This window comes from Tachyglossus aculeatus, chromosome 4 (genome assembly GCF_015852505.1).
Source record: "Tachyglossus aculeatus isolate mTacAcu1 chromosome 4, mTacAcu1.pri, whole genome shotgun sequence".
Taxonomy (NCBI): domain Eukaryota; kingdom Metazoa; phylum Chordata; class Mammalia; order Monotremata; family Tachyglossidae; genus Tachyglossus; species Tachyglossus aculeatus.
In genome coordinates, this window is record NC_052069.1 from 72347781 (window position 1) to 72366087 (window position 18307).

General features: G+C 38.7%; 1 protein-coding gene across 1 annotated transcript in view; it reads left to right on the forward strand.

Annotated features, from left to right (window-relative positions):
• CSMD3 (CUB and Sushi multiple domains 3) overlaps window positions 1-18307 on the forward strand; it is a 781433-nt gene that overhangs the window by 506397 nt on the left and 256729 nt on the right. Inside the window, exons 24-26 of the mRNA XM_038745631.1 lie at window positions 4392-4583; window positions 6594-6720; window positions 8232-8434. Coding sequence (XP_038601559.1) covers window positions 4392-4583; window positions 6594-6720; window positions 8232-8434 — 522 coding nt within the window. The remainder of the gene's footprint in view (window positions 1-4391; window positions 4584-6593; window positions 6721-8231; window positions 8435-18307) is intronic.

Genomic DNA, 18307 nt, shown 5'->3' on the forward strand with positions numbered 1-18307 from the left:
AAAGTCTTTTTCCCCAGTTCTTTCAAACGTGCTCATGTCTCTCCTATCCTAAATAACAAAAACAAACAAGCTAAAAAAACCTTGACCCCACACCTCCCTCCAGTTATCACCCCATCTCCCTTCTACCATTCTTCTCTGTGTTTAGAGAGTTTTCTACACCCAGTTCCTCTCCTCCAGTTCTCTCCTAGACATTACCATGGCTTCTGTTCCCTTTACTCCACAGAAACTGCCCCTGGAAAGTCAGTTTCATTTGTGACTCAGTCTCCTTCTTGCCGAATCCAGCAGTCTCTACTCCATCCTAATCCTCCTTGAACTCTCAGGTGCTGTCTACAGTGCTGACCACGCTCTTCTCCTAGAAACATTATCCCACCTCAGCTTCTCTGAAACCGTTCTCTCCTAGTTCTGCTGCTATTTCACTGGCCTCTCATTCTCAGTCTGTTCCGTCGGCTCCTACTCTGCCTCCTACCCACTCAAGGTTCAGTTCTAGATGTACTTCTTTTTTTCCCATCTGCACCCACTCATTCACTCCAATGGCTTCAACTACTATTTCTATGTGGATGATTCCTAAATCTACATCTCCAGCCTTGTGCTTGATCTCTGTCCTTCTCTGCAGTCTCACATTTTCTCCTGCTCTCAGGACATCTCTACTTGGATGTCCTGCCAACACCTCACACATAACATGTCCAAAACATAACTCCGTATCTTCCCACCCATACCCTGTCCTCCCCATATCTTCCCCATCACTGTAGATAGCACCACCATCCTCTCTGTTTCACAAGCCCATAACCTTGGCACTAGCCCTCATCTCTCATTTCCTCATTCAACTCACATATTCAATCTGTCACCAAATCATTTGGTTTAACTTCAGCCCATGATGAAAATCTGATTCATCTGAACTGCTACCACATTAATGAAAGCATGTATCCTATCTTGCCTGGATTACTGCATCGGCCCCTTTGCTGATCCCTCTGCCTCCTGTTTCTTCCCCCTCCAGTCCATACTTCATTCTGCTAACTGGATCATTTTTCTCCAAAATTGTTTAGTTCAAGTTTTTCCACTTGTCAAGGACCTCCAGTGGTTTGCCTATCCACTTCTGCTTCAAAAAGAGACTCCTTAGCATCAGCTTTAAAGCACTCAATCACCTTGCCCCTCCTACCTTGTACCTCCCTGATTTCCTACTACATCTGAACCTGTACACTTCACACTTCACTCCTCTAATGCCAATTTATTAACTGTACCTCAGTCTTGTCTATTTCACCATCCATATCCTGTCTTTGGCCTGGAATGCCATCCCTCTTCATATTTGGCTGGCAATCACCATACCCACTTCAAAGCCTTATTGAATGCACATCTCCTCCAAGAGGCCTTCCCTGACAAAGCCTTCATTCCCTCTTCCCCCACTCCCTTCTGTGTCATCTTTACACTTAGATTTTCATGCTTTAATCACCTCTAAATAAGCCCCACAACGCTTATGTACACATCCATAATTCATTTATGTATATTAATGTCTGTCCTCCCTACTTGACAGACATTGATGGATTGATTTATTAGTTTAAATGTTCTGTCTTTACCCAGCTTAAAAAGGCGCCTTACATTTAATCAAGGAGCAGGATGTTTAATATCCGATAAACTTGAGGAAGAGGAACCCAGGAAGCTTCCAAGCTCCTTCCCAGCCTTTCCATACTGTGTAAAGTTCCCTCCCAGTACACTAGCAGGAAGCTCTCAGCTCCACTATGGCACTGCTCGAAGTAGGAACTCGAGGATGTGTTACCAAATGGTTGCATTTAAGCCCTCAAAAGTCAGCAAGAGTCCTGAACTTAATATAGTCTGAGAGAACATGTTGCATGACAGCATGACAGCATGACAGCATGGCTTTGTGGAAATGAGGTCATTTCCTGGGTTCCAGTCCTATCTCTGACTGCCACTTACCTGCTGTGTGACTTGGATGAATTGTTTAACCTCTCTGTACCTCAGTTTTCTAATCGAATATGTGGATGAAAGACCAGTTCCCCTTTCCCTCTTAGATTGTGAGCCCCATGTTGAACAGGGATTTTGTAATAATAATAATGGCATTTGTTAAGTGCTTACTATGTGCAAAGCACTGTTCTAAGCTCTGGGGGGGATACAAGGTGATCAAGTTGTCCCACGTGGGGCTCACAGTCTTAATCCCCATTTTACAGATGAGATAACTGAGGCTCAGAGAAGTGAAGTGACTTGCCCAAGGTCACACAGCAGACATGTGGTGGAGCCTGGATTCGAACCCATGACCTCTGACTCCAAAGCCCGGGCTCTTTCCACTGAGCCACGCTGCTTCACTATGAATGTCTAATCAATAAATCAATCAGGCCTATTTATTGAGCACTTACTGTTACAGAGCATGGTAGACACCTTCTCTGCCCACTATAACTTTATGTTCTAGAGGGGGAGGTGGACATTTATATAAATAAATTACAGATATGCTGTATGTAAGTGTTGTGCGGCTGAAGGAGGGGTGAATCAAGGGAGCAAATCCAAGTGCAAGGGCAATATAGAAGGGAGTGGAAGAAGAGGAAATTAATCTAGCCTGATTATCTAATATAAACCCTAGCACTTAGCCCAGTACTTGGCACATAATGAATGCTTAATAAGTACCATCACTATTTTTATGAAAATGTTGTTAATGATGCTAAGGATAATGAAATATAACAGCTATAGACAGGGTGTGCCTTTAAAGTGTGCATGGGATTAAGACTGTACCTTGATACACTGTGTCTGTGACCTAGCACTGTTTTTTCTTTCAGTTGGTAGCACAATCTCAAAATAAAGATGATGAGCATTGTCATCCTCTCCATGTCCCTAAATTTGTTCAGAACTAGATAATGCTCTCTATAAAGAGTTTTTTTTCCCTGAAACATTCATAGTGCACCTTTATTTCCCAGCACATCTTTGAAAAACCAAAGATATTCGCACACAAACGTAAATGACAGCCATTTGCATTTTAAGATCAATGTCTTTATTGGTTTATACTTTGTTACAACAGTAGATCTACAACAATAGATCAAGCCAGTATACACAAATGAATTGATCAAGAAGGTGCAATGATTTATTTTATGGACAAACCTGGACTGCTTGAGCTAAACTTACTAAATTTTACCCTTCCATTCCTGCAGTTTCAAGCACAATGAAGGCAGAATAACCATTTTTACATGCAGTTTCATTTAATTAAATGAAACATTTGGGAAAATATAAGTATCCTAGTGCATTAAAAGGTATTGAATATTTAACTGATGTTTGCAAAGGACAAGATAATTTACTGATGGACAAAGGCTTTTTTCGAAAGTGTTTTCATCCTGTTTGTCCTCTCTGTGAAAGAGGATTTATGAACATAGTCTTGCCTGAAGATAGTAAAGCTATTCTGTTGCTAGAAACTTATGGAACTCATCATTTTATTGCAACAAAATTAGTGTCTGGCAATATTTTTATGGTCTCCCTGTCTGCCAGTGTAACTTCACTAATTCAAAGTGTTGGCCCGGTTGTGATCCAAAATATAAAATGTTATTACTGAGGCCGTTTATGAAAAACTTGATCAATCACAAAGACAATATTTCTGAATCAGATTACAACATATGGTATGAAATCTTGAATGGTCCTTGTGCCTGGGAGTCAGTTAAAAATGAAACACAGAGAAGCAGCATGGGCTAGTGGAAAAAGCACTGGCTTGGGAGTAAGGGGACCTGGCTCGACCACTTATGTGTTAGGTGACCTTGATTCAAGTCACTTTTCTTCTCTTTGCCTCAGTAACCTCTTCTGCAAAAAATGGGGGTTAGTACAGCGAGGAAAATAGTAAGCATTTAACAAATATCATAAAATAAAATAAGCCATAGAAATTTTGGAAATATTTGTGCCCAATGTTATGTTTTTGAAAAGGGTTAAAAAAATATTTAGCAAAGATTCTTGAGATCCTTGATTTTTTTTTAAAAAGTGCTTTATTTGAAACTTTTGAATAACTGCCATCATCCATCTCGGTGCCATTAACCAAACAGACACGCAGTGTGGCCTAGTGGATAGAGCATGGGCCTGGGGATCAGAAGGACTTGGGTTCTAGTCCTGTCTCTGCCACTTGTCTGCTGTGTGGCCTTGGGGAAGTCACTTAACTTAGCTGTGTCTCAGTTACTTCATCTGTAAAATGGGGATTATGACTATGAGCCCCAAGTGGGAAATGGATTGTGTCCAACCTGATTACCTTGTATCTACCCCAGTGCTTAGAAAAGTGTCTGGCACATAGTAAGTGCTTAAGTACCATAAAAAGGCTTTACTATATATATATATATATATATATATATATCATATATATGATATGTGTAATTATTACATTGGATCCATAAATTATTTTCTATCATTCTTTCCCACAGGCTTTGAACTCTCACACTGTGAGGATCCTGGTGTGCCACAATTTGGATACAAGATCAGTGACCAAGGCCATTTTGCTGGCAGCACCATTATTTATGGATGTAATCCAGGGTACACACTCCACGGAAGTAGCATTCTAAAGTGCATGACAGGAGAGAGACGGGCATGGGATTATCCTCTACCATCCTGTATTGGTAATAAATTTAAAAAATTTGAGTGAAATCATTTTAGTCTGAAAAATGATTCTTTGGTCATTCATTTAATGCCTATCAAGATGATCCAGTAAACCAAGGACTTCACTATATCATGATTTAGAGAATTGTATGCAATACATTTATTTGTTTTTCAATTATGAATGAAGGTGACATTTTAATTATTCAACGTGCAGGAATATTGTATTTCTGGTCTATTTTGGGAAACAGCACAGTTCATGAAGGTGATGGTAAAATGGATTTGTTATTCTCCTCCTTATATCTAGTCTACAAAAGTCCTTGGGTGGCCTGAATTTGGAAGTGACATAAGTCTACATCCTACTGATTTCCATTAAATTTTGCTCTGTAAAGATTATCTCTATAATAATTCAAGGAACAAAACAGGTCAATCAATCGATCATCTTTTTTGTGCATTTATTTTGTTCAGAGAACTGCACTAATAAGCGTGGCTTAGTGGAAAGAACATGGGGTTGGGAGTCAGAAGTCATAGGTTATAATCCCTATGCTTAGTACATAAGCATAAGCAAGCGCTTAGTACAGTGCTGTGCACACAGTAAGCGCTCAATAAAAACGATTGATGATGATCCCGACTCCGCCACTGATGAGCTGTGTGACTTTGGGCAAGTCATTTAATTTCTCTGAGGCTGTTACCTCATCTGTAAAATAAGGATTAAGACTGTGAGCCCCACGTGGGACAACCTGATTATCTTGTATCTACCCCAGCGCTTAGAACATTATTATTATTATATTATTCTTATTCTTAGGAAAGTACAACATTGAGTTGGTTATCGTTAATAAACTATATACCTTCAAACAGACTACCACAGTATTGGTGAAGACAGTTCTCCCACCCAGAGAAAGGATCCTGTGGGTATGATAGCAGTACTTCAATAATCTTTTGAACATGCCTTCAACTATTCAATCATATTCACTGAGCATTTGCTGTGTGCAGAGCACTGTATTAAGTGCTTGGAAGAATACGAAAAAACAGAGTTGATAGACATGTTCCCTGCCCACAAAAGGGTTCTATTCTAGAGGGGCCCTGCCACAACTGATAAGAGATGGGGATTGAGAAGGAGGCCCTATAATTGGACCTACTGATAACACCAGGCTAGGAAATATAGATTTGAATAGAGCACAAGCCTGGGAGTCAGAAGGTCATGGGTTCTAATCCTGGCTCCATCACTTGTCTGTCGTGTGATCTTGGGCAAGTCAGTTCACCTCTCTGAGCCTCCGTTACCTCATCTGTAAAATGGAGATTGAGACTGTGAGCCCCACATGGCATAGGGACTGCGTCCAACCCGATCCGCTTGTATCCACCCCGGTGCTTAGTACGGTATTTCACATATAGTTAAGCACTTAACAAATACCATTATTATTATTCTTAAATGTATTAAAATTGCCCTTTTGATAAAACTTGATGTAGAATTCAGCAATATCAAGGTAATATATTCCATAAGCAAATATCGGGAAGAATGTTAAATCAAAATCAAAGGACAATTTAACTTCAGTGGGAAATGTAGTCACAGTTTTGCCTTCTTTTTTGGGTGGTAAAGAGGGAAGGAGCTTAAAATAATTAAAACGAAAAAAAGTTTAATAAGATTTGGAAAGCCTGGGGTAGGGGTGAGGGCCTTTGAATCCTTATGAATCATTCAGGCGTGCCCAAGGATAACTGCTATCTGCAAGCAGTGAGTAGTTTGTTATCTGTTGTTTTCTAAGAAAAAGCAAATATTTAAGTGTTTACATAGCATTCATTTGTGGCTTTCTTCTTACTAAGCCTATTTGTCTAATCTGCAGGATGGTGTTCTGTTGAAGACCTAATTTTTTGCCAGTTCTTTCATTGCTTTTCTATTGCTGTCTCAAATATGTGTTTACCATTAAGTAATAATTATTACTTTTCAGAAATATTAGTAATATTTCATCAATATTTAAAATAAACCCTTGGCAAATATTCATTGTGATAAAATTAATGCCAAATTCTATTTTCATTAGCTGAATGTGGAGGCCGTTTCAAAGGAGAATCATCAGGAAGAATCTTATCTCCTGGCTATCCCTTTCCTTATGACAATAATCTGCGATGTATGTGGTTGATTGAAGTGGATCCAGGAAACATTGTCAGGTGAATAGATTTGTTTTATTCAGGAATAACTAGTGTTCTTTATGAGGTGATGGAGAAGCAACATGGCCTAGTGCATAGAGATCGGGTCCAGAAGTCAGAAGAACCTGGGCTCTAATCGTGTCTCCGCTACTTGTCCACTGTGTGACCTTGGGCAAGTCATTTCACTTCATTTCACTTCCCTGTGCTCCAGTTACCTCATCTGTAAAATAGGGATTGAAACTGTGGGATATGGACTTTGTCCAACCTGATTAGCTTGTATTTACCCCAGCACTTAGTACAGTGCCTGGCACATAGTAAGCACTTAGCAGATACCATTATTATTACTATTATTTTATTATTGTTGCTATAATCATTATGATGCACTTGCTGTCTAGAATGGCGCTTTTCAAGCTTTACTTCTAATTCCAGTAATACTATTTCACTTATTTAACTCAGTACCTAAAACCACTGGATGTTTGCTTTACTAGAGGAGGAGGAGAGTAATCCATTTTCAAATTCTCTTTATATAACTATTGAAGTCTTATAATATAAAGGAATACTTTAGTATCAAGAGTGCTGTATATCTCTTCAAAGCTTTATTTTCACCAGGGCAAATGTGCCTCTCTACAGAACAGATCAAATATCACTTGAATGATGTTAAAAAAATGGGGATAAACTAGTTGGAAACAATGGGCAGAAAATAAATATTGAAAAGTCTAAATTTCCATTATGACTGCTTGACTCACACCTTATTTTTGTCTTTGTAGACACAGCTTTTCTGGTACTTATGAAATTATGCAAATTGTGTACATTTGAAAGATTTAATGTTGTCTGACAAATTTAAATTTGATTATTGGAACTTAATCCATTTTGTTCAAGCCCCACATATAGTACCTTATAGTTTATTAACCCTCCAATACATTGTAACATCAAAATGTGACAATCTGAAGAATGGCGATGATAGATTTGTATAAAGTTCTAATAGTGGTTTCTGATTAATAATAATAGTAATAATATTTATGGCATTTGTTAAATGCTTACTATGTGCAAAGCACTATCCTAAGCACTGGGGTGGACACAAGGCAATCAGGTTGTCCCACGTGGGGCTCACAGTCTTAATCCCCATTTTACAGATGAGGTAACTGAGGCACAGAGAAGTTAAGTGACTTGCCCAAAGTCATACAGCTGACAAGCAGTGGAGCTGGAATTAGAACCCATTACCTCTGACTCCCATGCTCTATCCACTGAGCCATGCTGCTTCCCCTTGCTTGAAACCATGAATATTTATCAATTATGTTTATCAAAATTTTAAATATATGGTTAATATAGACAACATTTTCTTTCGTGTATGCCACCTGTGCTGTCATATAGTTTAGTGATGAAATGCATGCTGTGAAGGAAAGTAGCTCATTTAGAAGTTTGACTCTGAAGAGAATATGCAAGGGAATGTTGTTTTTAATTTTCATACAGTTCCAAATGTAAATTAGATACTGTTGCTAAAAATTAAGCTTATAACTTTGGTTATTTCACAGTCTGCAGTTTCTTGCCTTTGATACTGAGGCATCTCATGATATCATCCGAGTTTGGGATGGCCCACCTGAAAATGAGATGTTACTGAAGGAACTTAGTGGATCGCTTATTCCAGAGGGCATTCACAGCACCCTCAATATAGTGACTATCCAGTTTGACACTGACTTTTACATCAGTAAATCAGGATTTGCCATCCAATTTTCAAGTAAGTTATTTTTAAGCTACTATTTGTCTGTATTGGCTAGTTTACCCTACAAGTACCAGTCTGTTACACAAATCAGACTGACACTTCTAATATAGACCTACATATGTGTGCATAGAAGAAATTATATTTCGATTATATATTTTATATAAATGCAAATGTTGCATATACATATAAATCATATATTCTATACATGAACAAATGTAAATTAAATATGTGAATTTTATATCTGTTAAAGTTATTCCATCACCACGTCTTCACTACATATTTTTGATCCATGCCTTAAAATCCTTTAGTGGCTACCCATTTCTTTCTGTATGAAGCAAAAACGTTTATTAGTATGGTATTTGTTCATTCCTTCATTCAATCATATTTATTAAGCACTTACTGTGTTCAGAGCACTATACTGTGTGCAGAGCCCTGTACTTAGTACTTGTATCTGTTAAGCACTTACTCTGTGCCAGGCACTATCATTTGCTTCATCATCATCAATCGTATTTATTGAGTGCTTACTGTGTGCAGAGCACTGTACTAAGCGCTTGGGAAGTACAAGTTGGCAACATATAGAGACAGTCCCTACCCAACAGTGGGCTCAGTGATCTCCACTGACTCTTCCCATTCTACAATCACTTATTTCAGCTGCTTTTCCTCTGCCAGTCTCCTTCTAGATGTATCTTGACCTTTACACTCTCACCCTGGACCTCTTTTTCTGACTGTTCCCTCTGACTGGAACTCCTTTCCTCCTCCTTCTTCTCCACAAAATCTAGCACACTACAGCTCTACCTTAAGCTCTTGCCTCCTTCAAGCCGTCTGCAATTAATTCCCACCTCCAAAGTCAATTCTGATTCAGTTATCCTTACTGATGGGGTCTAATTAGTGTATGGTGATGAATATCTCAGGGCACACTAAATTGCTTAGCAATTTCCAAAGTCCTCGTATCTTGATCTGTGTTAGGTGATGTAGGTCTTATGAAAACAGTACTGTGTAGGAGTGTTCCCATTGCTTCTGCCAGTTTTGCTGTGTCTGTTCTGCTGAAAAGAATATATTTGCTGTGCTGTGTTGAATTTTGGCCTGAAGTGGAATTGGGATTCAAGTAGTGTGTGACTGATCTCATTCTCTAGAATGAGAGAATGAGATTTTGGCTAAAACTTGATGACCGTGGAAAGCAGTGAAATGACCCAGCTAACCAACTCCCGTTGGTTCATTCAATCATATTTATTGAGCGCTTACTGTGTGCAGAGAACTGTACTAAGCGCTTAGGAAGTACAAGTTGGCAACACATAGAGACGGTACCTACCCAACAGTGGGCTCACAGTTGGTTCCTGATGATGGTAATTGTGGTGGCATCTTTGAAAACTTGTGTCATTCCTTCGGTAATCCTTATGGTTAAAAAAAAGAACTTTTTGCGGACATCTAAAATTTAGGTCCCCTCCTTTCTTGTAGCTTCTGCAAGAATCCTTCGTATCCAGATGGTTTTTCATTTTATTTAGCGTTGATTCTGGAGGTTGTTCTTCAGTATTATTATAAGTACACTTGTGCGGTCTTCGAAAGCCCATGTCTTAGTGTTTCTCCAAGAACTCTCCTCCATGTGATACCCTGAAAAAATCAGATCTGGCCCCTGATTTGTCTCCTTTGGGGATTACTGGGCGACCTACAAGCCAATTCTAAGACACATGACAGGGACAGAAGAGCTACTGTGACTCCTTGAGGACCCTAAGGACAGTAGATAGTAGACTCCTTGAAGACAAGGGACCATATAGTTTAATTTAATTGAACTCTCCGTATTGCTTAGCACACTACATACAATACCCTTAGTAAATTATTGATTGATTGTGTAGGGCCTGGTTTTTTAATCAATCAATCGTATTTATTGAGCGCTTACTGTGTGCAGAGCACTGTACTAAGCACTTAATAAGGCCTGGTTGCAAATGTGAGACCATCACACACAAACACCATCACATGATCAGCAGCAGCTTTGACTCATCTGACCCTTGGATTGGCTGCCATAGCTGCTTATTGGGGGGCATCTGTTGTTGTGGTGGCAGAAAATGCTGGAAGATGGCACAGCAGGAAGTAATGACTCCTCTCTCATGTTTCTCCCTTGCCCTGCTTTCCCTTCCTCATCAATTTTTTCTCCCTTTCTTTATCCTTATATGTCCTCCCCTTATTTTCTTCTTCTACTACTCTGTCATTTTTGTCTCTATTCCCTTTTAACCCATTTCCCTCTGTCCTGTACCATAAGCCCCATCCATTTTTCTCTCCTCCTTTTCAAGTTCCCATTATCTTTAAGAGGTCTGAAATCTGGTAAATTTACAGCCTGCTTTAAAGGCTGAGATGAAAGCAGTGTTGGGGAAGGACCCAGGACTGCACTTCTAAGTATCTCTAAAATCTACAGTTTGCTGATGCCATCCCTTATCAGCTTTTCAAAATACCACAATGCTAATTTCCATGACATCTTCAGAATTTCCCTTGTGATCTATTTGAAAAATACCGCTTTAGGAAAAAGCCTAGGAAATTGCTGTTCATTGCTATTTAAGAAAAGCTCTGAAACTACATTTAGCAGCATCTAATTAATCCAGATATACTCTGCTGCTTTCATTTATGGATTTTTACCCTCCCACCCACCTGAGCATAACTGTAATAATTTACAATGCGACAGATTGAAAAAACATATGGAAACGTTAAAAATATTTGTTTGGAAAGAATAGAAGCAATTAAAATAGCACTGAAAGTCAAACCTAGGAAATGAATATGAAACATTCATCCTGGAACAGCCATAAAATTGGCTGGTAATTCTATTTTGCATTGGATAACCAAGTTCTTTCTGCACAAACTTAAAAAAACCCCAACAATTCAAAGAAAACATCAAAATTAAGATAATCTAATTTCAGCTCTAAAAATTTGTATCTTCCATCATTTGCTTCCTATTTTCCCCTTTCCAAGCAACAACAATTATAAGAATGTTGCTGTGACATTGCTGCTTGTGACCACTTCAGTATCTGTCCTTTCCTGTTTAAGATTTAGCCCCTTGTCTTTATTATTCAAGCCAGAGATATGTCAAGCTTTGTTTCTAAAATTCCTCCAATTAAAACCATTGTTTATTACCTGCCCCTCCTATCTTTGGTTCCCCCAGGCAGAATTTGATTGAAAGAAAAATATGCTTCTAGTTTCTTCCACACCAGTGATGCAGTCCCCTCTGGTTGAGGAAGTGCTTCTGGATCTGGGGGAAGGGAATTGAGTTCCCCAGGTCTTCCACTCTCCTGTATTGTTTCTGCGAACCACCGGTCCATCTTCATACCTCAAACACACACACCAGGACTTTATTCTCAGTCTTTTGACTGTCATTGTCAGCATCCACTCTATCCTACTTCTTATGGCAGCAAGGTGAATCTGCATTGAAGTCATTCTTGCTCAGCAATGAGGCTTCCAGCTCCAAGAAAATTGGGAGCTAAATGGGTAGTCTCGAAGGAAATGGTGGGAAGGGGTGACCTTGCAGCAGAGGGAGCAGGAACCCTGCACTAAGCTGCTTCCTCCCTTCCTCCCGTCCCCTCTTTACTATGAAGGCCTAAATCTGGCTTTAGTAGGCTTGAGTAAGGGAATAATCATTTTGTAAAGCAGCCTCTAAAATAATTAATCCTGGAGAAGTCACCAAACATGAGGCATCTGTCCATCGTCAGATTAGTTTCATGATATTGATATTTCCAATTAACTAACTCTCATTTTTTTAAATCAGTAGTATATGAAAACACTATTTCTAGCTGCTACTGTGGTTGTGCCTATTCATCATTCACTACAGGTAGTTAATGCACCCTTGCAGTACAGATCAATGGTAAAAAAATAATAATAATAAATAATTGAATAGAAATAGGGCCAGTGCATTTTCTGGGTAATTTTATCATTGCATTGGATTCATTCGTTCATTCATTCAATTGTATTTGTTGAGTGCTTACTGTGTGCAGAGCACTGTACTAAGTGCTTGGGAAATACAAATTGGCATCAAATAGAGACGGTCCCTACCCTACAACTGGCTCACAGTCTAGAAGGGGGAGACAGACAACAAAACAAAACAAGTAGGCAGGTGTCAGTGCCACACTAATGATGCAGTATCCCTAAGCACTGCATTTTAAAAGTTAGATTTTAATTTTAGATGTGTGTCATATATCGTATTATATCTGGAAAAAAAATCTGCCTTCAAGCTGTTTTTTAAGATAGGTGGAATGTGCACCACCAATTTTAGATTGAAAATCTAGCGCTTCAAAATAACATAGATCAATTTTAAGATGAATTATGAGTTACTATCATTTGTTAATGGAAATCAATTCTTCAATTATGATTTTTTTAAGAACTTATTAGAAGCTCAGACAAAAATGTTTTTTGCTAAGATTTGGTGAGGCACGTAAACCTCTATTTTTATATTCATTCTATATTGTCAGTCTTTTCACTTCCACTTAACCTTGAAACTTTACAATTATAAAAAGCCGCAAACAACTCTTATCAGCACTAAACTAGATTTAATTGTTTTCTATGTCAAATATGAAAATAATGTAAGACAAAATGCATCTTTAGACTTTAATGGAATATTTGAGAATGATGAAACATGGTGTTTTTAGTAAATTATAGCTTCTGAGATTCTGAGTCTTCCATTAGTATAAGGGAAGAACAGGTTCTGCCAGGTCCCCTGAGAGGGACCTCTGTTGATGAATCCTGATGGTGGAATGTAAAATGTATTACACTTTCTCCTTCTTCCCCTCTCCCTTTGAGCTCATGTAAGAGACATTATGTAGCATTATCATTTCTGAGAATACATATAGTTTTCTTGAGCATATGCATGTAAACCAGTTGGACTGATTCAGGAAGATCAATATTGTCTTCACTTGATTTACATGCATTCTGCCCTGTAGTGTTGATGGCTACATGACACAGTGCACGATGCCTAAGGTACTTTTGATTGAATTACAACTGCCTCTTGGTGCCCATATCTTGAGCCCGATGTTGGGTAGGGACGGTCTCTGTACGTTGCTGACTTTTACTTCCCAAGCGCTTAGTACAGTGTTCTGCACACAGTAAGAGCTCAATAAATAAGATTGAATGAATGCAGGTGAAGGAGCTGATTCATGACAAATTAATGGCCACTTGGTCTGATTGGTTACTCTAAACAGGATCTGACTGATTGGAAGATATGCTATCTTCTGGTGCAGCGAGACCCAGAAATTGGTAGAAAGACAGAAAGAATGTTTCTGAAAAATCAAAATCAATCCCCTTACCTGTCCCACACTCACACTCAACTCCCATGGGACAGGCATGGAGAGCCGCTCCACAACTGCCACCTTAACCACCACCACCACCATTGCCCTGCCAACATGTGCATCACAATCTCCTGTCCACATTGTTACAGCCTTCACTAACAGAGAGGAAGAATGGAGCAGAAGAACAAAATTACAACTACCCTGACTTCTCAAGAGAGTCATTTTGGCACTGTCATTCAAAAGGGACAGAGAGAGAGGGAGAGAGGGGGGGAGAGAGAGAGAGAGAGAGAGAGAGAGAGAGAGAGAGAGAGAGAGAGAGAAAGGGAGGGAGGAAGGAAGGAAGGAAGGAAGGAAAGAAGGAGGGAAGGAAGAAAGAAAGAAAGAGAGAGAGAGAGAGAAAGAAAGAAAGAAAGAAAGAAAAAGAAAGAAAGAAAGAAAGAAAAAGAAAGAAAGAAAGAAAGAAAGAAAGAAAGAAAGAAAGAAAGAAAGAAAGAAAGAAAGAAAGAAAGAAAGAAAGAAAGAAAAAGAAAGAAAGAAAGAGGAAAAAAAACCCGAAAAAGTGCTTAGGGAGGGATTGTGTTAGTGGACCTGGACAGAGAGGCCACTTGCTGCAGGGAAGAAACCAGGCTCACAGACACAGAAAACAATTAAATCTAGTTTACTGCTGGTGTTTGTCCTCTTTCTTTCTCAGCACCGTGACCTTTTCACTAAGCCAACAACTAGTGTAGTTTAAACCACTTAGACATTGAAAGAGGCAGCACAGTGCTGAGGCAGCATATTTAAACATCTTTGAAGACAGCCAAATACACGGGTCAAGTTCAAATTAATGCTAATCCTTTGGTAACCACGTTTAGTTTCTTGTCTAAGGGCAGTCATATTTTGTGACTGCCATTCTGCTTTTTCATCAGGACCACCCTATTTTGTTTTTGGCATTAGGAAGAATCAAGTTGAAAATTATTTTTCGCTACAATCCTTTCAACTATGTGCATGGCATAGGGCATATAATAATAATAATAATAATGGCATTCATTAAGCACTTACTATGTGCAAAGCACTGTTCTAAGTGCTGGGGAGGTTATAAGGTAATCACATTGTCCCACGGGGAGTCACAATCTTAATCCCCATTTTACAGATGATGTAACTGAGGCATAGATAAGTTAAGTGACTTACCCAGAGTCATACAGCTGATGATTTGCGGAGCTGGGATTTGAACCCATGACCTCTGACTGCAAAGCCCATGCTCTTTGCACTGAGCCATGCTGCATATCTGTACATGTAGAATCATCACTAATGTGAAAGTATATAGGTGGAAAATTATTTCATATATTGAACTTTGACATTTTTATAAATAAACTTTAAGGTTCAGTGGTAATATTAGACAGTGCATACTTGGGGGTATCCTGTATTCTTGCTTTGGTAGAATTTATCTTTGCTTTCGTATTTAGCAGTACACCAAATTTATTCCTGGGATATTGTAAAGTCTGATTTGATAAGGTCATATAGTGCTTGGCAAGAAATGAAATTATATTTCTCATTACACATACTTCACCTATTAAAATTCAGGATAGTGTGAGCACATTTTCTAGGGATTACAAAGAGATATGTCAACAGGGACTTTTTTCACTTTATATGTGAAGAAGCATGTGGATACTGAATTTCTAAATGTGTAATGTGTAATTTTCAGACAAAATGCATGTAGAATAACTATGCCAGAAAGAATGATGTAGACCACAAAACATTATCTTATTGATGATTTACTATTATTACCTAATTATTTTTATGCACAGCTGGAAAAATTCCTGAAAAAAAAATGACCTGTTATAGATGAAAAATAACACTCTACTTTGAAAAAGGAGACTTGCAAAAAAAATTATTTCACTATGGCTAACATTAGAAATGCTTATTTTTCATGATACTTTATTGTAGTTCGTCCTTATCTCCTGTTCATAGTTATGTAATGTGTCCAAATACCCTGACCCGCTTTTAATGCTTCTATACAGACTTTAAATGATAGGATTGAGAACTACCCAAGGAAGAAAATGTCGGTGATATTGGTATTAGTAACAGAAGTAGTAATATTACTAATATATGTGAAAAATTCCAGGAAATCAATTTTGACACAGCCCTGGCCCACAAGGGGCTCATGATCTGAGTTGGTGAGAACATCACATAGAATGTAATGATGTTATGCATGCACCATGAAATCAGCACTGAACTTGAGTCTTTCTCCCAAATTCTCCCTTACCCCTTCCAATCTGGATCCCACCCCCTTCACTCTGCAGAAAATGACCTCTCTAAGTTCACCAGTGACTGACTTCTTTTTAAAACTAATGTTCTCTCAACTGTGGCAGTACCTCAAGGCTCAAATCTGGATTCCTTTCTAGTCTCCATCTACACACCCATCCTCAGAGAACTCATTCATTTCCTTAGCTTCAAGTACCATTTCTTTGTGGATGATGCCCAAATCTACCTCACCTGTCCTGACTCTCCCTTTTCTGCAGTCTCACATTTCCTCCTGTCTTAAGGAAGTCTCTTGTAAATTTAACTTCCGTACATAAAAAACTAGTTATGCTATTGTAGTGATGTTTTAATATTAGCTAGTCCATAGTCAAAAAGAACAAATTAGGGAAAACGGGAGTATGGTTCTTGAGAAGGGGTATCACTCTTCAAAAATCTGCTGGAGTTTTTTCAGAGAACATGGAGCAACCAGTAGATAACGCTATCTTTTCAAAATGCCAAATCATTGAGAATATTCTATTATGAATGGAAAACTAGACTGTAGAGAAAGGTTACTGATAAATGGCCTGTGGAAAATATAAATAGTGGGCTGGCATTGATGTCAGTGCTAATTTTTGCTTGTGGATTTATATGGAAGAAAAGTGATGCTTTTTGATTCTTTCACTACCCTTCCTGGCAATGCTCAGCCTTATTCAAAAAAGTAATATATGACTCAGATTTGGGCTGCAGAGAGAAATCTTCAAGTTGGCAAATTACATTAATCCCTTCCATATTCATTGTTATATTTATTGAGCACTTACTGTGTGCAGAGCACTATACTAACTGCATAGGCACTGTACAATATAACAGTAAATAGACACATTTCCTGCCGACAATGAGCTTACACTCACTTACGGAACAATAACACGGGGATAAAGTTCAGGAAGCTTCCCTAAGGCAGATAAGTCATACATGAGCTGCAGTGTGAATAGTACACAATAAGGCATCTAAAGAAACAGCATCCAAATTATAATACCTGATAATACCATAATATCAGATATGGCACAAGAAATAAATTTTGGAATCACTGTGAACTCTTCTCCAGAATTGTGAGCTCAATGTATGTTAGCCAAAAATATCAACAAAATCTCAATGTCACAAGGAAGGGGGAAGAAACCTTACAGTCTTTGCCACTGTGATTTATTTTATAGTCTATCTCCCCCATTAAATTGTAAGTGACCTGAGAGCAATGATCCTCCTAACTCTGTCATACTCTCCCAAGTGCTTAATACGAAGTTTTGCACATATTATTGGCACAACACATACTGTTTATTATTATTATTGTATTTGTTAAGCATTAATTTTCCATCAAGCACTGTTCTAAGTGTTGAGGCAAATGCAAGATAAGCATGTTAGATATAATCCCTGTCCCAATTGGGGCTCACGGTTTAAGTATAAGGGAGTATAATTTAATTCCCATTTTATAGTTGAGGAAACTGAAGCTAGAGAAGTCATATGCATATCATTAACAAACTAAATAGAATAGTAAATATGTACAAGAAATAATAATAATGATGGCATTTATTAAGCACTTACTCTGTGCAAAGCACTGTTCTAAGCGCTGGGGAGGTTACAAGGTAATCAGGTTGTCCCACGGGGGGCTCACCGTCTTCAATCCCATTTTACAGATGGGGTAACTGAGGCCCAGAGAAGTTAAGTGACTTGCCCAAAGTCACACAGGTGACAGTTGGTGGAGCCCGGATTTGAACCCATGACCTCTGACTCCAAAGTCAGTGCTCTTTCCACTGAGCCACGCTGATTCTCGAAGCATGTACATATGTGTTGTAGGGCTAAGAGTGGAGATGAATAAAGGGAGCAAGTCAGAATGACCCAGAAGAGAGTGGGAGAAGAGTGGGAGAAGTTATATTTATATATTACTCTATTTATTTTACTTGTACATATTTACTATTCTATTTAGTTTTTCAATAACGTGCATCTAGCTTTATTTCTATTTATTCTGATGACTTCACACCTGACCACATGTTTTGTTTTGTTGTCTGTCTCCCCCTTCTAGACTGTGAGCCCGTTGTTGGGTAGGGACCGTCTCTATATGTTGCTAACTTGTACTTCCCAAGCGCTTAGTACAGTGCTCTGCACACAGTAAGTACTCAATAAATACTATTGAACGAATGAATGAATGAACGGGCAAGTTTCTTGAGGAGGGGGAAACATGTCCTGAACGTTTTGGTAGAAAAATGATCTGGGCAGCAGAGTGAAGTATGGACTGGAGTAGGGAGAGACAGGAGTCTGGGAGATCAGTAAGGGGGTGGGTGCAGTAACCTAGGTAGGATAAAATGAGTGACTTGGAGGCTGCTACAGTATGGTACTGTATGGTGCATTATGGCACTTAGTA